Here is a 22,525-nt window from a genome sequence, read left to right on the forward strand (position 1 = left end):
TGTACTCCCCACCTCCATTATTTTAGAATACAATCCCAACGGCAGAAGGAGGCCGTTTGGCCCATCGCGTCTGCACCGACCCTCCGAAAGAGCACCCAACCTAGGCACACTCCCCAGCCCTATCCCTGTAACCCCACCCAACCTTCGGACACTAAGGTGCAATTTAGAATGGCCAACCCACCTAAACTGCACACCTGTGGACTGTGGGAGGAAACCGGAGCAGCCGGAGGAAACCCACGCAGACACGGGGAGAATGTGCAAACTCCATACTGTCACCCAAGGTTGGAATGGAACACCAAATCCCTGGTGTTGTGTGACAGCAGTGCTAACCACTGTTCCACCGTGACATTTTTTCCAATGAATTGCAACTGAACGCTATTGCAGTAAGACAGAACATTGGTTAGCACTGTCGCTTCACAGCGCCAGGGCCCCAGGTTCGATTTCCGGCTTGGGTCACTGTCTGTGCCGAGTCTGCACGTTCCCCCCATGTCTGCGTGGATTTCCACCGGGTGCTCTGGTTTCCTCCCACAAATCCCGAAAGACGTGCCAACTGGCCATTCTGAATTCTCCCAGTGTACCCGAACAGGCGCCGGAGTGTGGTAACTAGGGGATTTTTGCAGTAACTTCATTGCAGTGCAATAATATAATAATAAAGCCGGGAACCGAACCTGGGACCCTGGAGCTGTGAAGCAACAGTGCTAACCACTGTGCTACCTTGTGCCCATTGTGCTACATGTGACAATAATGAAGATTATTATTATAATAATTGGGAATTTGAATCTCGTGGCCAGTTGATGCATACAAGGGCACGGAGAAATAGGTCACAGAAATTCTTTTTCAAAATAAATTTGGAGTACCTAATTCTTTTTTTTCCAATTAAGGGGCAATTTAGCGTGGCCAATCCACCTACCCTGCATATCTTTTGGATTGTGGGGGTGAGACCCATGCAGTCACAGGGAGAAAGTGCAAACTCCACACGGACAGTGACCTGGGGCCAGGATCGAACCTGTGTCCTCAGCGCCATGAGGCAGCAGTGCTAACCACGCCCCTTGGTCAAGAAAGTCCACCGATCAGCTAAATGATACATGTGTAATTGACAGGTAAGATCACCACAGGCCAAACCTGGAGAATGTCCCTGGCCACAGGCCCTCTCACCAGAAAAAAATCAAGTGTCAATGCTGCAATCATGAAGTGCGTTCTCTCGCTTTAAGCAGGAACTAATTGGGGAAAGGTTTGGGAATTATTCTGAACTGCATATCAGAACCGGTTTTCACCTGTGTGGGAGGACGTAGAAGGAACCCTGAGCTTGTGTACTCTGGATTTTGTGAATACACCTTTCTTTAGGAAAGACTGGCTGCAATTCCCCTTTGGCCCAGCGAATGAGCATCGAATTATAACACCGACGACTGGGACCTGTGTGAAATTGGGCCATATGCACCAGTGCATGTTTGAAATGAAATGTTTATAACCTGTAATTGTCAGTGAGCCGAGGCCCCTCAGGGTGACATGTGCTGTAATGAACAAAAACGGAACTGTATTGGGCTTTGTGCAATGTCAAACTTGAACTGTCATGTACTGGATGTTTGCGAAATTGAATGAATGAAGTACTTTTTAAGAAATAAAAAAAAAAAAGAGCACCAGGACCGAATAGTTCTCCTTTCTCCTGACCCCATATTTACATAATATTCCAGGAGAGGCAAATAAGAGGGGAGGGAATAAAAATGGTTAAACCAGACGGTTGACTTTGCGCTTGGATTTCAGTGGGCGGAGTTCAAATTTTCTCAGTGAGTTTATTTGGGGGGCATTCGAGCAAGAAAATACATGAATGAACCGGAAAACTGACATGTACAGGAGGAATCCAATGTACAAAGCTATGTATCATATCGATTTACCATGTTCATGTCTTGCTATGTGACCTTTCTTTCTTTTTGTTACGGGGTGGGGTTTGTAAGGGTGAAAAATTTTGTTTAAAAATTCTTAATAAATGTGTTTTTTTAAAAATAAATTCTCAGTGATTGTAGACCGAGTGGCCACGTGCCGGGAAACACGGGAGTTATCCTCGGGATCTCTGGCAGTGCGTTGCTACTGTATATATGTTGCTGTTCGGCGTAGCAATAAACTACCTTTGTTGGAAGTCCTTGATGTCAGAGAGTTGAGGACTCCACGACTTTCTGCAAAAGTAATTAGGAGTTTCACACTGCTGGGAATGCACATTGACATTTTGGAAGATGCTGCATTCAGGCTACGAACTCTAGTCGGGAGATTCAATTGTGCGACGTTCGGCTCACAGGATGTCTGATTACTCAGGGTATGGCCATGTGACAGCACATGACACCTGATCATGTGACGTATGACAATGCGGCATCTGATCACATGCTTTGTGTCATCCTGTAAAGATTGGATCTCCTGCAATTGAGTATCCTTGCCTGAGTTTTCAGGCCAGCAGGGTGTGTTGTGATCCTCGCTGGTGTAACTACTGGACAAGTCAGATCCCAGGGCGGTACCTGGCATGATAGATCCTAACTTTTATTTTATGTTTAGACACGTGGAAGGCAGCTACTCAACAGAGTCACAGGAGTCAGCTGATGAATATTTAACAAAAGACTAAAATGTTTATTAAACAAGGCAGGATGAAATATATTACACTACTCCTTCACCTTAACTATACCTTTACAAAGGTATACAGATTTGTAAGTGTAACTTACAAGATCTATCTTATTCTCTAATGTTCACAGTAAGTACACAGTCCATGTAAACCAATCGGAAAAATGTTGGTCAGACACCCCACCCTCAGAAACCAAGTGAGAGATGCCGTTCAAACCAACTTCTAGGGATTTCTCATTACTCCCTGTCCCCCCTCCCTACACCCCCCCCCCCACCCCACCCCAGCACCCAGATGTTTGCCACACAGTGAGCCATCTGGTTTTACTGGAACTCTTGTTATGGGCCAGGGTTTAGAGAACCCCACAGCGTATCATGGAGTTCACCTGACCCACAACTTTGAATAGATTGTGGTATGGGGAGCACACGGCCCACTCTACAGGTGTGGTACAGCAGAAATAGAAAAGTATTTTTTAAAACAATGTTTATTCTATGAACTCAAGTTAACCTTTTTAAAACATACAGCGAACATCTTAGCAACCATCAATTCAAATATAACCCCCAAAGAATACAACACTAAGTAATCCTTTAAGTTTTCCTTTTAACATCCATAAGACTTAAAACACCTTTTACCAGAAGCACATCAGGTTAAAGTCACTACTGTTATTAGTTTTAAATCACCAGGATCGATTTACAGTCTTTAGATTACAGAGATTCATACACCTTCTGGATGTGACTGCAGCTATCCAGCTCTGAAAACTAAACTAAAACACACCCTGCAGCCTGCTCGAAAACAAAAGTAAAAAGCTGACAGACAGCCCAGCTCCATCCACTCCCTGACATCACTGCAGTAATAAATACCCATTTCTTAAAGGTACTCTCACTACAGATATTTATATACACACCCATTTATAAACACACATTTCTTAAAGGTACTCTCACATGACACGCTGTCTTCCACAGGAGCATTTCCAATCTCCTCTCTCGAAGAACACACCTTGGAATCTTCCCCCAAACAACGCTCTCTCTCGGATGTCTTCACCAAGGCTTCACTTCCCGGGTTTCAACTTCCTTTCGATGTTCCTCCGCTGGGACCCCATGCGCATTCAAACTTCACCTTCCACACACTCAGATAACCGGCCATGCCAACAGATCACCACTGCTTCACAGGCCGGTAGTAGGGAATCATAGAAACTTAGAAAATAGGAGCAGGAGGAGGCCATTTTGCCCATTGAGCCTGGTTCGCCATTCATTATGATCATGACTGATTTATCACCCCCACAACTCAAAGATGTGCCTGGTAGGTGGATTGGCCACGCTAAATCACCCTTAATTGGAAAAACATTGGGTACTCTAAATTTATTTTTCAAAATGACTGATCATCCAACTCAATAACCCAAACCCGCCTTCCGACCATATTCTTTGATCCCCTTCGTGCCAAGTGCTGTATCTAATTGCTTCTTGAAACCATACATTGTTTTGGCCTCAACTACTTCCTGTGGTGACAAAGTCCACAGGTTCAGGTTTAGCACAGGGCTAAATCACTGGCTTTGAAAGCAGACCAAAGCAGGCCAGCAGCACGGTTCAATTCCCGTACCAGCCTCCCTGAACAGGCACCGGAATGTGGTGACTAGGGGCTTTTCACAGTAACTTCATTTGAAGCCTACTTGTGACAATAAGCGATTTTCATTTCATTTCACTGGATGAAGAAATTTCTCATCTCTGTCCCAAATGGTCTACACCGTATCCTCATACTGTGACCCCTGGTTCTGGACATCCCCACCATAGGGAACATCCTTCTTTCATCTATCCTATCTAGTCCTGTTAGAAGTTTATAGGTTTTGTCATGTGAGAGTATCTTTAAGAAATGGGTGTTTAAGAAATGTACCTTTAAGAAATGGATGTTTATCAGTGATGTCAGAGTGTGGGTGGAGCTGGGCTGTCTGTCAGCTTTTTGCTTTCGTTTTAGGCTGTTTGCTGCAGGGTGTGTTTTAGTTTCGTTTTCAGAGCTGGATAGCTGCAGTTACAGCCAGAAGGGGTATTAGTGTCTCTCTCTGTAATCTAAGAACTGTAAATCGATCCTTTGATTTAAAATTAAGAACTGCTCTCAGTAGTGACTTTAACCTGATGTGCTTCTGTTTAAAGTTTTTTTAAGTAAGTCGTATGGATGTTAAAAGGACAGTTTGAGGATTACTTAGTGCTGTATTCTTTTGGGGTTATATTTGAATTGATGGTTGCTAAGATATTCATTGTATGTTTTAAAAAGATTAACTTGAATTCATAGAATAAACATTGTTTTGCTTTAAAAAATACTTTTCCATTTCTGCTGTACCACACCTGTAGAGTGGGCCGTGTGCTCCCCATACCACAATCTATTAAAAGTTGTGGGTCAGGTGAACTCCATGATACACTTTGGGGTTCTCTAAACCCTGGCCCATAAGTTTCTATCAGATCTCCCCTCATTCTTTGAACTCCAGCGAATACAATCCTAACCAACTTAATTTGTCCTCATACGTCCGTCCTGCCAACCCAGTCACGAACCTTCTGGTCACCTTGGATCTCTGACTTCTTGCAAGCCCACTTCATCTTCTGTCTGCTTGACCTTTTGGAGTCTAAGCTCCTCACTCTTAACCACTTTTTTCCCAGATTCCTGTTCTTTGGTCCTTTAACTAGAAGCTTGAAACTTGGTTTACTCCGTCTCCCTGGTTTTAGGACCTCTTCTGTTATCAGGTTTAGGGCCTGCCTGCAATGTGCAGTCTCCCTTCATGTCCTGCTAGAGAGAGACTTACTCCCTCCGTCTCACAGCATAATCACCAATAGAACTGACACTGATTTTTGCCGTTTCTGTTGGCCCTTGGTTGCTAGGCAACAACTCAGTTTTTTTATACCCTGTGTTTGCTCTAGTGTTGTAAAAAACCTCACTAAAATACAGGCATCTTTTGAAGTGAAACTAAACTCAGGTTCCCTTAACACACAACTGCAGAAATATAAATTCAGGTTAAACTTAAGGCTATAGGTTATGCCCAACACACGTGAATACAAATAGAAATTACTTTAAACTATGTTTATTTTGGCAGCACGGTGGCGCAGTGGTTAGCATTGCTGCCTCATGGCGCCGAGGTCCCAGGTTCGATCCCGGCTCTGGGTCACTGTCCATGTGAAGTTTGCACATTCTCCCCGTGTTTGTGTGGGTTTCACCCCCACAACCCAAAGATGTGCAGGGTAGGTGGATTGGCTACAATAAATTGCCCCTTAATTGGAAAAAATGAATTGGGTACACTAAATAAAATTTTAAAAACAGGTGAAAAGCAAAAGGCTATACGGGAACAAGTGAGGAAGGGAAACAAAACATAGGACGTAGGAACAGCAGAAGGCCATTCGGCCCTGATATGAAAGCTAGGAGTTGAAGAACCTTCCTTTTCATTTCCTCTGCACCAATGCCCAAGAACAGCTCTACAAACAATTAGATAAATTACCAGATTTCTTGTTGATCTGGTCACTGACCAGATTCTTCCTGAGACCCTTCTGTTCAGGATATACAAAGATTGGGAACATTTTCGACTGTGATAAGGATAGTCTTGAACTTCAAAATGCAAGAGACAGGTTGGTGGATTGGGCAGACAAGCGGCAGATGAAGTTCAATGCAGAGAAGTGTGAGGTGATTCACTTCGGCAAGATGAATATGGAGAGATAGAGTAACATAAAGGGAGAAACTCTAAAGGAAGTGCAGGAACAGAGGGACCTCGGTGTATATCTACATACCTCATTGAAGGTGGCAGGGCTTGTTGCATTATCTTATCCGAGGCTTTATTAATAGAGGCATTGAGTACAAGAGTAAGGAGGTCACGTTGAACTCGTATGAGACACTAGTTGGGCCTCAGCTGGAGACCGTGTTCAGTTCTGGGTGCCAGTCTTGGGGAAGGATGTGAAGACATTGGAGAAGAGTACAGAGGAGGATTCACCAGAATGATTCCAGGGATAAAGAACTGTAGCTATGAGGATAGATTGGAGATATTTGAGACTTTTTTGGGGGAGAAAAAAAGGCTGAGAGGAGACACAATAGAGGTATTCAAGATCTTGAGGGGTATGGACTGGGTAAATAGAGACTCTGTATATAGTCCACGCGAGCCCCCCCCCCCCCCCCCCTCTTTTTATCAAACTTTAAGGGCATAATTGGTTAATATGGGGATCGGGGTTCGACCCCGGGTCACTGTCCGTGTGGAGTTTGCACATTCTCCCCGTGTCTGCGTGGGTCTCACCCCCACAACCCAAAGATGTGCAGGGTAGGTGGATTGGCCATGCTGAATTTCCCCTTAATTGGAAAAAAATAATTGTGTACTCTAAATTTATAATGAGCTTAGTGTGCAGGATGGTTGCATTCTTTAGGGACGTAGTGGACGTGTATTCTAAGGGGCTAGAAGTACACATCATGAGCAACATCACAGCTCCCATTACGATAGAGAAGCCAGGCCAAGTTTTTGCAACTCGTGGCTTATCAGATTCTCTTGTTTCTAACGGGGCAACGTTTACGAGTGATTTGTTTCTGGAGTTTATGCAAAGAAATTGAAGACGCTCCTTTTCATCCAGCGTTGAATGGTTTAGCAGAACAAGCTGTACATACACTGAAAGATGGAATGAAGAGAGTAACAGACGGTATTTCAGGAACTAAGCTCTCGCGGCTCTTATCGTATCAGTCCACAAACCACAGCAGGACACTCACCGGCTGAAATGTTGATGGGTAGGAAGCCAAGGTCTCACCTGGGTCTGCTACATCCAGATGGCAAAGCAAGAGTGAGTATGAGACCAGAAATGCAGGAGAGATATGACTACCATGCGAAGGAGAGGCAGTTCAATCCGGGTGGCTGTGTCAATGTGAGACGTTTCGGCAGTAGCTAACAATGGCTGCCTGGAGTTACTCTGAACCAAAGTGGTCCAGTGTCTGCCGTCGTGGAACTAACTAATGGCAGAGTCATTCGCAGATACAAAGACTAATGTTTTGTGGTCAAGTTACCATGGACTGGAACCCGGAGCTTCGAGCTCAGGGGCAGGAATGCGACCCACTGCGACATGGTAGCACAGTGGTTAGCCCTGTTGCTTCACAGCATCAGGGACCTGGGTTTGGTTCCCGGCTTGGGTCACTGTCTGTGCGGAGTCTGCACGTTCTCCCCGTGTCTGCATGGGTTTCCTCCCACAGTCCAAAGATGTGCAGGTTAGGTGTATTGGCCATTCTAAATTGGCCTTAGTGTCAAAGACGTGTAGGTGAGGTGGGGTTTACGGGGATAGGGCGGGAGTGCGGCCCGAGGTAGGGTGCCGTTTCAGAGGTTTGCTGCAGACTCGATGGGCTGAATGGCCTCCTTCTGCACTGCAGGTTTCTAATTAATGCAATTTTGTTTTTATTCAAACACATGAAATATGAGCAGTGGTTAGCACTGTTGCTTCGCAGGTCCAGGGTCCCAGGTTTGATTCCCGGCTTGGGTCACTGTTTGTGTGGAGTCTGCACGTTCTCCCCGTGTCTGCGTGGGTTTCCTCCGGGTGCTCCGGTTTCCTCTCACAAGTCCCGTAAGGCATGCTGTTAGGTAATTTGGACATTCTGAATTCTCCGTGTACCCGAACAGGCGTCGGAATCTGACGACCAAGGGATTTTCACAGTAACTTCATTACAGTGCTAATGTAAGCCTACATGTGACAATAAAGATTATTATTATAAGTAGACCATTCGACCCCTCGAGCCTGCCCCACTATTCAATTTAACCATGGCTGAACTATTTGCGTTTCGAATCCCACATTCCCCATCTATCCCCCGATAACCTTAGATTCCCTTGCCCGACAAGAATCTATCTGCCTCAAAAATATTCAATGACTCTCCCCACCCCCCACTGAGGAAGAGCTCGGAAGTCTCACAACCTTGGACAGAAAAACATTCTCCTCATCTCTGTCCTAAAAGAGAGACGCTTAATTTTAAAACAGTGCCCCATAGTTCTGGACTAGTTCACCCACAAGAGGGAAACATTTGTCCACATCCACCTTGTCAAGACCATTCAGGATGTATTTCAACAGATGTGGTCATCCCTTGTCACCCTGGAGAAGGTGATGGTGAGTCATCTTCTTGAAGTCTCCTGGCCCTGATGGAATGCATCCCAGAGTGCTAAAAGAGATGGCTAGGGAAATTGCAAATGCACTAGTGATAATTTACCAAAATTCACGAGACTCTGGTGGTCCCGGCGGATTGGAAATTAGCAAACGTGACACCACTGTTTAAAAAAGGAGGTAGGCAGAAAGCGGGTAATTATAGGCCAGTGAGCTTAACTTCGGTAGTAGGGAAGATGCTGGAATCTATCATCAAGGAAGAAATAGCGAGGCATCTGGATGGAACGTGTCCCATTGGGCAGACGCAGCATGGGTTCAAAGAGGGCAGGTCGTGCCTAACTAATTTAGTGACATTTTTTGAGGACATTACCAGTGCGGTAGATAACGGGGAGCCAATGGATGTGGTATATCTGGACTTCCAGAAAGCCTTTGACAAGGTGCCACACAAAAGGTTGCTGCATATGATAAAGATGCATGGCATTAAGGGGAATGTAGTAGCATGGATAGAGGATTGGTTAATTAATAGAAAGAAAAGAGTGGGGATTAATGGGTGTTTCTCTGGTTGGCAATCAGTAGCTAGTGGTGTCCCTCAGGGATCAGTGTTGGGCCCACAATTGTTCACAATTTACATAAATGATTTGGAGTTGGGGACCAAGGCCAATATGTCCAAGTTTGCAGACAACACTAAGATGAGTGGTAAAGCAAAAAGTACAGAGGATACTGGAAGTCTGCAGAGGGATTTGGATAGGCTAAGTGAATGGGCTAGGGTCTGGCAGATGGAATACAATGTTGACAAATGTGAGGTTATCCATTTTGGTAGGAATAACAACAAAAAAGATTATTATTTAAATGATAAAATATTAAAACATGCTGCTGTGCAGAGAGACCTGGGTGTGCTAGTGCATGAGTCGCAAAAAGTTGGTTTACAGGTGCAACAGGTGATTAAGAAGACAAATGGAATTTTGTCCTTCATTGCTAGAGGGATGTAGTTTAAGACTAGGGAGGTTATGCTGCAATTGTATAAGGTGTTAGTGAGGCCACACCTGGAGTATTGTGTTCAGTTTTGGTCTCCTTACTTGAGAAAGGACGTACTGGCACTGGAGGGTGTGCAGAGGAGATTCACTAGGTTAATCCCAGAGCTGAAGGGGTAGGATTACGAGGAGGGGTTGAGTAGACTGGGACTGTACTCATTGGAATTTAGAAGGATGAGGGGGGATCTTATAGAAACATATAAAATTATGAAGGGAATAGATAGGATAGATGCGGGCAGGTTGTTTCCACTGGCGGGTGAAAGCAGAACTAGGGGGCATAGCCTCAAAATAAGGGGAAGTAGATTTAGGACTGAGTTTAGGAGGAACCTCTTCACCCAAAGGGTTGTGAATCTATGGAATTCCTTGCCCAGTGAAGCAGTAGAGGCTCCTTCATTAAATGTTTTTAAGATAAAGATAGATAGTTTTTTGAAGAATAAAGGGATTAAGAGTTATGGTGTTCGGGCCGGAAAGTGGAGCTGAGTCCACAAAAGATCAGCCATGATCTCATTGAATGGTGGAGCAGGCTCGAGGGGCCAGATGGCCTACTCCTGCTCCTAGTTCTTATGAACACAAGGCCATATCAGAGGGGCAGTTAAGAGTCAACCACATTTGCTGTGGGTGATATGTTGGGACACGAGTGAACCAGATTGTTTTTTACAACAATCTGGGAGTTTCCTGGTCACCATTACTGAGGCCCCCCCGGCCCAATGAGGTTCTTGAGAATTGCTGAGACATTTTGTCGAAGCTTTTCGTCTTGCACTCAACAGGACAACGGCAAGAACAACAATATCGGGGGAAACGTCAGATGGTATGAGAAGAGAGCGCTGATTGGTTGGCTGGCGGACTCCCGATTGGTAGGGGTGTTGCCATGGAGAATGCACCCGTTAATGGTGGCTGACTGTTAACTGCCAAGCATTGTTTAAACCGGGCAGCTTGACTGTAGTTGGTCCTGAGGAATGAACCAGCGAACAGCTGGCAATTAATTCCGGTTCATTAGCTGCCGTGGTTGGATTTGAACTCCGGTCTCTGGAACATTAGTCCAGGCCTCTGGGTTACTTAGTCCAGTAACATAACCACTTTGCTGCCATGATATCAAACACATCACTTTTATTAATTTATTAGTGTGACCAGAGCAAACTAGTTCACTGGATTCCACAAGTATCCTGTGGCTTAATTCCCATCACACTTCCGATTTTGGCACAAGGAATTCAGGGTCGGAATTCTCCGGTCTTCGGGATTCTCTGATCCCGCCAGAAGCCACACCCCTGCTTGCAGAATCCCGCTGCCAACGAACGGCGTGCCGCCAAGGAAACACGCGGCGGGGAGGAACCAGAGAATCACAACCAGGATGTTAACAGTTTTCAGACCAGCTCCAGTAGCTGTCAAGGCGAGTCTTTAATCTCCCGTAGCTCAAGGTTCTTCGATGGGTCGGATCTGGTGAACGCTGACAGTTGTTTGGTGTTTGACTTGCGCACCAGATCCAGCTGCCTTTGCCCTCGTCGCAGCAGGTACTCAATGTGCATCACATCGGTTCTGGGTATCTGGGAGTTTTTGCGAAATTCATCGCGGATCAGAGGCAAAAATCCCGGTTTGGCCTTGACTGCCCGGAGAAATTGTTTGTAAAGGTTTAAGATCTGTTTCTGCAGTTTGCTGTGTCTCAGCATGGTGGTGGCTTGCCCGAATCTGTTCAAAAAACACAAATAATGTTATGGCACTCGTTGCGTTTCAATCCCACTGAAAATGTAGGTCAGCATGGTCACAATGAGCCGAATGGCCTCCTTCTGAGCGGTAAACATCGATGGATCGATGAAACGTAAAACCTACGTAAGAGAGTTCCGGGGGGGGGGGCGGCGGGTGGCACGGTGGTACAGCGGTTAGCACTGCTGCCTCACGGTGCTGGGGGCCCGGGTTTGATCCCGGCCCCGGGGCACTGTATGTGCAGTTTGCACATTCTCCCCGGGCCTGCTGAGTTTACCCCAGCACTTTCTGCCTTTATTTCAGATTGCCAGCATCCGTGATATTTTGTTTTCATTTGTCAGAGGGGAACTGGGCTCGCTGAAGTAGTTTTAACCAATTCGAGGGTGCAGATGGAAACGAAGCACTGGGGCCACCGAAAATACAATTCAGCTGACAGGTCAAAATTGAAATTCCTTCAAGGAGCAAAGGACTGCATTTATATAGCGCCTTTCACAGCTTCAGGTCCTCCCACGTGCAGTATTTAACAAGTGGAGTCACTGCTGTGTGTCGGAAGCAAGGTAGCCAATTGGCACACAGCAAGGTCACACAAACTGCACGGGATTGTTACAGTGGCCCATCGCGTCTGTGCCAACTCTCCCGGGCGAGCAAATGCACCCTGTGCCTCCCTGGTCTTCTCCCCGGATCCCTGTGTGTTTCTCCTTCTTACCTAATAACCCAATCCCGTTGGGAGTGCTCAGATTGAATCTGCCTCCATCACACTCTCAGGCAGCGCATTCCAGACTTTAACCACTCGCTGCGTGAAAAAGCTAATGTGATAATTTTGGAATTCGACCTGGAGAAGTGGGAATAACCCATTCTGGGAGGACAAACGATGCAAAGGGAAGACACAGTTGACATCAGGATACCGAGAAGTGTACAGGAGTAGACTGCAGGGCCACATTTCCCTGAAGGTAGCAGGGCAGATCGATCAGGTGATCAAGAGGGCAAATGGACAATTGTCCTTTATTGTCCGAGGCACTGACCTCAAGAGCAGAAAGGCAACGCTCAACTGTATGGAACCACTGCTAGAGTGCTGCGCACAGTTCTGGTCACTGCATTACCAGAAGAATCCGCTCATATCAGGAAATGTGAAGCAGGGATTTATGACGATGTTGCCAGGAATGGAGACTTTTAACTACAAGGAGTGATCGGATAGGCTGGTGTTGTTGTCTCTGGAACAAGACGAGGCTATGGGGTGATTTAATTGAGGTGTGGAAATGATGATGGGCCTAGATAGAGTGGATAGATCAGAGAGAATAGCCAGGGGACATAGATTTAGAGTATTTGGTGGAAGGATTAGAGGGGTGTTAAGAAATCTTTTCACACAGAGAATGGGCGGCACGGTGGTTAGCACTGCTGCCTCACATCGCCAGGCACCCGGGTTCAATTCCGGCTTTAGGTGACTGTCCACTTTCTCCCCGTGTCTGCGTGGGTTTCCTCCGGGTGCTCAGGTTTCCTCCCGCAGTCCAAAGATGTGCAGGTTAGGCGGATTGGTCGTGCTAAGCTGCCACTTCGTGGTCAGGGATGTGCAGGTTAGGTTACGGGGTTTTGGAGACAGGACGGAGTGGGTGGGGGAGTAGACCTAGGTAGAGCGCTCTTTCTGAGGGTCGGAGCAGACCCGATGGGCTGAATGGTCTCCTTCTGCACTGTAGGGATTCTATGAGGGCTGGGACATTTGAAACCCACTGGCTGAAAAGGGTGGTTGAGGCAGAAATCCTCACTACCTGTAAGAAATATTCAGATATGCACGTAATGTTGCAAAATACAGGGCTACGAATGAAGAGCTGGCAAACCGTATCGGTGGCTGCCCTTTGCCAGCACACGAGGGTCCGAATGGCCTTCTTCTATTATGTAAACTTTCCATGTTTCCAACCGAGATTACAGGCAGCACCTCAGTTGAAACAATATTGGACAGATGTGTCAACCTAGATTTTGCCCTCAGGTCTCTGGGGCTTCACTCAAAACCCACAATCCTGCGCATCAGGAGGGCAGCCCACTGAGCCCCCGTTTGGCTGCTCAAGACAGACAAAGGGAAGTCCAAATTCAGGGATGGAAAGCTTGTGAAACTGGAACAAAGAAGCAGAAGTGCTTTTACAGGAGAGGCAGATGTGAAATATGAGGAATATGTTGCAAGCCCCGAGGAATGTGATAGAACCCTTTCCTTCAACTTTATCCCAAGTATTTCTCTCTGGCATAAGAACAGAAAATACTCGGGGTGTGTATGAGACAGTTAAACAGGACAGCAAAGTAACACAGTGGTTAGCACTGTTGCTTCACAGCGCCAGGGTCCCAGGTTCGATTCCCGGCTTGGGTAACTGTCTGTGCGGAGTCTGCACATTCTCCCCGTGTCTGCGTGGGTTTCCTCCGGGTGCTCCGGTTTCCTCCCACGAGTCCGTAAAGAGATGCTGTTAGGTGAATTGGACATTCTGAATTCTCCCTCCGTGTACCCGAACAGGCGCCGGAATGTGGCAACTAGGGGCTTTTCACAGTCACTTCATTGCAGTGTTAATGTAAGCCTACTTGTGACACTAATAAAGATTATTAAACTTATTTCTTTTTTTAAATAAATTTCGGGTACCCAATTTTTTTATTTTCCCAATTAAGGGGCAATTTAACGTGACCAATCCACCTAACCTGCACATCTTTTGGGTTGTAGGGGTGAAACCCACGCAGACACAGGGAGAATGTGCAAACTCTACACGGACAGTGACCCAGGGCCAGGATTCGAACCCGGGTCCTCAGCGTCGCAGTCCCAGTGCTAACCACTGCACCACCGTGCTGCCCTTATTAAACTTATTTCTGACCTCATAAACAAGGCCAGAGAAAACACAAGGAACGGTAGGACGTTAGGAAATACAGAGGCATATTGTGATGCATGTCCCTCCCTGAAAGCAACAGGACAGGTAGATAAGGTGGTTAAGGCAATTATTATCGAATGCATAGAATATAAAGGCAGGGAGGTTATGTTGGAGCTGCATAAAATGCTCGTTCGGCCACATCTAGAGTACGGTATGCAGTTGAGGTCGCCACAGTAAGGGAAGGATGTGATTACACTAGGGAGGGTGCAGAGGCAATTCACCAGGATGTTGCCTGCGCAGGAGCATTTCAGCTATGAAGACAGGCTGGTTAGGATGCGGTTGTTCTTAGAGCAGAGAAGGCTGATGGGGTTACCTGATGGAGGTGTGCCAAATTCTGAAGGACACAGATCGGGTAGATAGGAAGGATTTGAACTAGTAGAGGGGCCAATAACCAGGGGGCATAAATTTAAGGCCAGGGAAGGAGATTTCGAGGGGATTTGTGGAAAAACCCTTTGCCCCAGAGGCTGGTGGGAATCTGGAACTCGCTATCTGAAACGGTGGTAGAGGCGGGAACCCTCACAACATTTAAGAAGTATTTAGATCAGCACTTGGAACGCCACAGGCCACGGACCAAGAGTGGGAAAATGGGATTAGAATAGATAGGTGCTCGTTGGCTGGCACAGACAGGATGGGCCGAAGGGCCTCTTTGTGCTGTAAAATCACCATGACTCTATAAATATTAAACATTTTTGCTTTTCTACCTAAAACAGAAGCTGCCCGACCTGCTGATACTTTTTGTCTGAATTTCAGATTGTTCAGTATCCACAGTATTTTGTATTTACGAATTTCTTTGCCCTCCCTCAGCTCATGGAGCATTTTGGCGCAAAACCGTCGTAACCCGACGTTGAGAGACTTGCGCCGCCCTTTCCACAGGGAGGAAATTCCTCTCAGCCTTAGCCCAGAATGTCAGCGGCCTTTCACATTCCCGGCTGTCTGACCCCATATCCCCTTTCCCCATGTTTAAACCCAACCAATTCCACCCCGAAGCGGCCAAATACACCATCCATTCCCCTCCGACTTACCCGCAAAGTCCTGGTCCTCCCAGCGCAGCGACGCCAGTCCTCCCAGTGACGCCAGTCCTCCCATCATCACTGCACCAACCCAGGTCCTCCCAGCGCAGCGACACGAGTCCTCCCAGTGACACCAGTCCTCCCAGCACCACTGCACCAACCCAGGTCCACCCAGTGACACCAGTCCTCCCATCACCACTGCACCAACCCAGGTCCTCCCAGCGCAGCGACACGAGTCCTCCCAGTGACACCAGTCCTCCCAGCACCACTGCACCAACCCAGGTCCACCCAGTGACACCAGTCCTCCCAGCACCACTGCACCAACCCAGGTCCTCCCAGCGCAGCGACACGAGTCCTCCCAGTGACACCAGTCCTCCCAGCACCACTGCACCAACCCAGGTCCTCCCAGTGACACCAGTCCTCCCAGCACCACTGCACCAACCCAGGTCCTCCCAGCGCAGCGACTCCAGTCCTCCCAGTGACACCAGTCCTCCCAGCACCACTGCACCAACCCAGGTTCTCCCAGCGCAGCGACACCAGTCCTCCCAGTGACACCAATCCTGCCAGTGCCACTGCACCAACCCAGGTCTTCCCAGCGCAGCGACACCAGTCCTCCAACACCACTGCACCAACCAAGGTCCTCCCACCGCAGCGACACCAGTCCTTCCAGCGCCACTGCACCAATCCAGGTCCTCCCAGCGCAGCGACACTAGTCCTCACAGCGCCACTACATCAACCCAGGTCCTCCCAGTGCAGCGCCACCCATTGCCGCTCCCGACACCAGTCCTCCCAGCGCCACTACACCAACCCAGGTCCTGCCAGCGCAGCGACACCAATCCTCCCAGTGCCACTACAGCAACCCAAGTCCTCCCAGCGCAATGCCACCCATTGCCACAACCCATTGGGGCAGCACAGTGGGACAGTGGTTAACACTGCTGCCTCACAGCAGCAGGTACCTGGGTTCAATTCCGGCCTTGGGCCACTGCATGGAGTTTGCACTTTCTCCCCGTGTCTGCGTGGGTTTCCTCCGGGTGCTCTGGTTTCCTCCCACGGTCCAAACATGTGCATGTTAAGCAGATTGGCCACGATAAATTGCCCCTTAGTGTCCAAAGGTTCGGTGGGGTTATGGGGTTACAGAGATATGGGGGGTGGGCCTAGTTAGGGTGCTCTTTCAGAGGGTAGGAGTAGACACGATGGGTGAAATGGCCTCCTTCTGCACTGTCAGGATTATATTGTATTGTATTGTGGTCCTCCTAGCTCAGCGACAAGTTGCAATCCTCCCACCTCCACCAATTGCCCTTGTTTGCATTGCTGCGGTTTCCCTTGAACCGCAATGTTTCCTACCAGAAATCATCAGTAAAAATCGAGGATTATAAAAAGTGCAAGGGCAAAATAGAAAAAGAAAATTAGGAAAGTAAAGAGAGCAAAACATTATTAGCCAGCAAAAGCCAAAGATCTTTTCTAATGAGCCAGAGGTTAACAAAGGGGAAATGAAGGGCAGCACGGTGGCACAGTGGTTAGCACTACTGCCTCATGGCACCGAGGTCCCAGATTCGATCCTGGCTCTGCATCACTGTCCATGTGGAGTTTGCACATTCACAACAACCCCATGTTTGTGTGGGTTTCGCCCCCAAGACCCAAAGATGTGCAGGCTAGGTGGATTGGCCACACTAAATTGGAAAAAATGAATTGGGTACTCTAAATTTATTTTTAAAAACTAAAGGGAAGCGAAAGGACAGATTAAAGACGTAGAGCTGAGAGTGCAACGGAGGTTCACCAGACTTGTTCGGGGGATGGCGGGATGCTCTTATCAAGAGACCGGGAAAACTGAGCCTGTGTTCCCTAGAGTTTCGAAGAATGAGAAGTGATCTCACTGACACAAAACATGTCACACAAAATTATGCGGTGCAGTAAAAAGCCTGGAGGAAAGCCTGAGATTACAGGACGATATGAACAGGCTGGCAGAACAGTGCCAAATGGAACTTAACCCCAAAAAGTGTGGGGTGATGCATTTTGGGAAGACTAACAAGGCAAGGAAACACAATGAACGGTAGGACGCTGGAAGTTCAAGATTAGAGGGACCTTAGGATGAGGTACCAAATTAAAAACAGAGTTGAGGAGAAACTACTTCTCCCAAAAGGGTTGTGAATCCGTGGAATTGGCTACCCCAAAGTGCGGTGGATGCTGGGAAAGTGAGTAAATTTAAGGAATTCAACAGATTTTTCATTTGTAATGGGTTGAAGGGCTATGGAGAACAGGCAGGATGGTGGAGTTAGGGCCAGGATAAGATCAGCCATGATCGAATGGCGTAGTAGACTCAATGGGCCAAACGGCCTAATTCTGCTCTGATATCTTATGATATTGGGGTGCATGTCCGCAGATCCCTGAAGGCAGCAGGACAGGTGGATACGGTGGTCAAGAAGGCATATAGGATACCTATCTTTATTAGCAGAGGCATAGAATACAAGAGCAGGGGGGTTATGATGATGGAGCTGTATAAATCACTGATTAGGCAACAGCTGGAGTACGGGTACAATTCTAGTCATCACACTATAGGAAATGATGGCACTAGAAAGGGTGCCGAGGAGATTCACAAGGGTGTTGCTTGGGCTGAAATGTTTCGACCATTAAGACTAGTTAGGCTTGAGTTGATTTCCTTGGAGCAGAGATTGGGAGGGAACCTGACTGAAGTGTACAAAATTATGAGGGACATAGATTGCCTAGATGGGAAGGAACCTTTCCCCTTAGCGGAGGGGGTCAATAACCAGGGTGCATAGAATTACTGTAATGGGCAGGAGATTTAGAGGGGATCTGAAGCGAAACATATTCACCCAGAGGGTGGTGGGAATCTGGAACTCGCTGTTTGAAAGGGTGGTAGAGGCAGGAACCGTCACAACATTTAAGAAGCATTTAGATGAGCACTCGGAACGCCCCAGCACACAAGGGTACAGACCAAGTGCTGGAAAATGGGATTGGATAGGCTTGATAGCCAGCACAGACATGATGGGCCAAAGGGCCTCTCTGGGCTGTATGACACTATGACCACCCCTCAGCCTTGGGGATGGTGACTTGCCCTGAGTTACTGATAGACCCACGACTGTAATGAACCCTGAGACCTGGAGACTCTATGAAAGCCACAAAATACTTAAAAGGAATAGACAGGGTAGATGCAGGTAAATTGTTTTCCTTGGCTGGGGAGTCTCGAACCAGGGGGCGCAATTTCAAATTAAGGGGGAAAACTACTTAGGATCCAGATGAGGAGAAACTACGGTTGGGGGGGGGGGTTTAAAACGTTGGAATTCTCTACCCCAGAGGCCTGTAGAATCCGTCATTGAGTGTTGTTGGTAGTTTGAAAATCACTAGTTTTTGTGTGACTATCATTTTGTAGTTGGAATTAATATGTTAAGCGTTTTCTGCTAAAGTTGATGGAAGCCATTTTAATAAAAAATAAACAAGTATGATTGGAAGCCAGCCAGATTAGATAAGTAGACGGCCTTAATTGTGTAATCCGTTAATAGATGTTAGAAAGGCTGGAAATGTAATTTGGAAGAGAAATGTTTATGACTTTTGTAATTATAAGCATTTTTCATAGATTATCATAGAATTTACAGTGCAGGAGGCCATTCGGCCCATCGAGTCGGCACCGGCTCTTGGAAAGAGCACCCTACCCAAGGTCAACACCTCCACCCTATCCCCATAACCCAGTAACCCCACCCAACACTAAGAGCAATTTTGGACATTAAGGGCAATTTATTATGGCCAATCCACCTAGCCTGCACATCTTTGGACATTTTATTAACACTGGATTATTAATAGACGTTTAAAGTGCTTTGAGAGAAAGGATTAATGTGTTTCTCAGGCCACAGTACACAAAGACAGGATATGAATGTTAACCTTGACTAGGGGGAGAACGGAATAGGCCCTTAATTCCAGGTGGCAGACAGCCATGTGGACCAATTATTGGTTGAGATCGAAGCCTACCTCGAGAGAAGTAGTTTGAGAAGAAAACGAAGGCAGTATGTGTAAATTAGCTAAAAATCAATGGGTTAATTATTATTTTATTATTGACAAGTTAAAGACCAATTGGCTATTTTTCCTACATATTGGCTAAAGTGGGTTTTTGATGTTTTAAGGTATAAAAAAAGCGTCTGGAGAAGTCATTTTACTAAAAAAGGATGAGCAGAGGTAGAAAAGGATGTGAAGAAAGATGTAAAGAGAAAGATGTAGGTAGTGAGGGGAGAGAGAGAGATGTTTATGAGGCAGAGGAGAGGTGGGAAGAGAGAGAGAGAGGTCTTTATGGAGAGGCGCGGAGAGTGGTCTTTGATGTTTTTAAAGAGTTGTTACCTTGTGACTTGGTCTGAGAAGGGTGGTGAGATGTCTGTTCATTTGTTAAAGTTTAAGCTTTCTCCTCTTACTATTAAATTACTGCCAATTGCATTTGATTGACACTTTGCTTTTTGACTGACTTCTTACCTTTTTTAATGGTCAATAAACTTTCTGAATTCAACATTTAAAGTGTTCTTTCTTGCCATATGGTTAAGTCACTAGAACCTGATGAGGGGAGGCAGTTTAGACATTTTAACTGAATGGCAGAATAGATTAGAGGGGCTGAACAGTTTACTTCGGTTATAATTTTACTTCACTCCTCCCAACACAGCACTGGTGTGAAACTCACCAGAACTCCTTACCTCCAGTAACATCCGTCAGCCTCAACCGCTGTACTCCTCCCAACAGTCCCCCACCACCTGCGACACACTATCTTCAAAGTGTCATCATAGAATCATAGAATTAACAGTGCAGAAGGAGGCCATTCGGCCCATCGGGTCTGCACCGGCTCTTGGAAAGAGCACCCTACCCAAGGTCAACACCGCCACCCTATCCCCCATAACCCAGTAACCCCACCCAACACTAAGGGCAATTTTGGACACTAAGGGCAATTTTGGACACTAAGGGCAATTTATCATGGCCAATCCACCTAACCCGCACATCTTTGGACTGTGGGAGGAAACCGGAGCACCCGGAGGAAACCCACGCACACACGGGGAGGATGTGCAGACTCCGCACAGACAGTGACCCAAGCCGGAATCGAACCTGGGACCCTGGTGCTGTGAAGCAATTGTGCTATCCACAAGGCTACCGTGCTGCCCCTGTAGTCACCTTCCACTGCCAGCACAGAGGCCAGCATCACATACTTGCTCTAAAGGTCCTTGCTGACCACTCCCTACACACATCACCTACTCTGGTCCTCCCACTGAAAATAACAATGCCTACAAAAGACTCAATATAATGGCTGCTCTTTCTCTCCTCTCAAGCCACCGCGCTCTATAGATGGGAACCTCTATTTTGGCCATGTACTACTCCAGTCAATGATCTCTGTATATTCATACCCTACCCCAACCATTCTCCCATGTCAAAAAACAATTAGAGGAAATTTCTGAAGAGTACTTCACTGTGGAGAAAAATCAATTATAAACTTCTAAAGTACAGTTCACACATCAATGGTGCAGAGGTAGAGATGGTTGACAGCTTCAAATTCCTAGGTGTGCACATCACCAAACATCTGTCCTGGTCCACCCACGTCAACACTATCACCAAGAAAGCACAATAGCGCCTATACTTCCTCAGGAAATTCGGCATGTCCACACTGACTCCTACCAACTTTTACAAATGCACCATTGAAAGCATCCTATCGGGCTGTATCACAGCCTGGTATGGCAACTGCTCAGTCCAAGACTGCAAGAAACTTCAGAGAGTCGTGAACACAGCCCAGTCAGTCCGTCACACGAGCCTACCTCCCACCCATTGACTTGGTCTTCACCTCCCGCTGCCTTGGGATAGCGGGCAGCATAATCAAAGACCCCCTCCCACCTGGCTTATTCACTCTTCCAACTTCTTCCATCGGGCAGGATACAAAAGTCTTAGAACACGCACAAACAGATTCAAAAACAGCTTCTTCCCCGTTACCAGACTCCTAAACGATTCTCTTATGGACTGACCTGATTAATAGTACACTCCTGTATGCTTCACCCGATGTCTATGTATTTACATTACATTGTGTACCGTGTGTTGCCCTATTATGTATTTTATTTTCATTTTATTTTATTTTCATGTACTAAATGATCTGTTTGAGGTGCTTGCAGAAAAATACTTTTCACTGTACCTCAGTACGTGTCAATAAACAAATCCAATCCAAATGGCCAACTCAACAACTAGTATCAGAATGCAATGAAAAGCTTCCATGAGGTAAGAATGCTTTATTTCTTCGCTATCTTTTACATCTCATCAAATTAAAACATATTGGTGTACATCTGCCTAAACCTTGCTGCAGGGACAATCTTAGCAGTGCAGCCAATTGTCAAACACATCTAGTTGATAAAGTAACCGATTTATTTTTCTTTTAAAACATTTGCGCCAGAAAGAAATGGAGAGAGACAAGTGAACGGCGCTGTATTTTAATTGTTAAATTGCTCACTACACTTAAGTGATCATCAGCGAGAAACAGTAAAGTTAAGGCGGGAACAAATATGTCCTTTTCATTCAACACAAAAATGTTATGTGCACACCCTGGTAATAAAGCAACATTTCAGTGACACACGAGTAAATCACTGCCCCCTCTTTTTCAAATAGATGAAGGTGGGTGTTTGGCAAGATAATGCAAACTTTAAATCTCAATTAGGTGTTATAAACTCACCAGAAAATCATTTTTTTTTAAATACGAGTAAAAAATAAGACATGTTTACGATCTAACCTTTTACACAGCTGATGTGACATTGTCCTCTGCATGAACTCAGCAGAATCAAGGCAGGGCGGATGCCAGGTTTTAAGCTTTTTGCTTACAGAGATTGTACCCACAGGCGTCACACAGCAAGTTAAAAGAATTCAACAACAAGCGTGGCTGTGACTTGCTATCCCAAGAAACAAGTTAAAATGGTAATCATCAGGGTAGCTGATATTATTTAAAAGTTCTTGTTGTGGCAATCAGCAGTTGCTCGATTACTGCAGTCAAATGCTCAGACCCCTGCCCGAGTGAGCAAAATACATGAATATAAAAGACAAGGTTCAGAAGGGACGAACACTGTTCTTTCATAAATGTATATAAAATGAGTAGTGACGGACATTGTTAAGCCATGGCTGTGGTCTGATGCAATGTAATATTAATTTCCATGGTTTACATTAGGTGTAGCAACTTTTTACTTGAGTG

General features: G+C 46.4%; 1 protein-coding gene across 4 annotated transcripts; it reads right to left on the minus strand.

Annotated features, from left to right (window-relative positions):
• Nucleotides 1-10,811: 10,811 nt before the first annotated feature.
• sdhaf1 (succinate dehydrogenase complex assembly factor 1) lies at nucleotides 10,812-15,481 on the minus strand. 4 transcript variants are annotated; one of them, XM_072490141.1, is made up of 2 exons: nucleotides 15,337-15,481; nucleotides 10,812-11,402 (listed from the first exon to the last, which is right to left on the minus strand). In XM_072490141.1, the coding sequence occupies exon 2, from the start codon at nucleotides 11,381-11,383 to the stop codon at nucleotides 11,102-11,104; it is 282 nt and encodes a 93-aa protein (XP_072346242.1). In that variant the 5' UTR covers nucleotides 11,384-11,402; nucleotides 15,337-15,481; the 3' UTR covers nucleotides 10,812-11,101. The 4 variants fall into 4 exon arrangements, with proteins under 4 accessions (XP_072346242.1, XP_072346244.1, XP_072346243.1 ...); XM_072490143.1 differs by lacking the exon at nucleotides 15,337-15,481 and adding an exon at nucleotides 15,037-15,218; XM_072490142.1 differs by lacking the exon at nucleotides 15,337-15,481 and adding an exon at nucleotides 15,016-15,035.
• Between the last annotated feature and the right edge of the window lie 7,044 nt (nucleotides 15,482-22,525).

This window comes from Scyliorhinus torazame, chromosome 25 (assembly GCF_047496885.1).
Source record: "Scyliorhinus torazame isolate Kashiwa2021f chromosome 25, sScyTor2.1, whole genome shotgun sequence".
Lineage (NCBI taxonomy): Eukaryota > Metazoa > Chordata > Chondrichthyes > Carcharhiniformes > Scyliorhinidae > Scyliorhinus > Scyliorhinus torazame.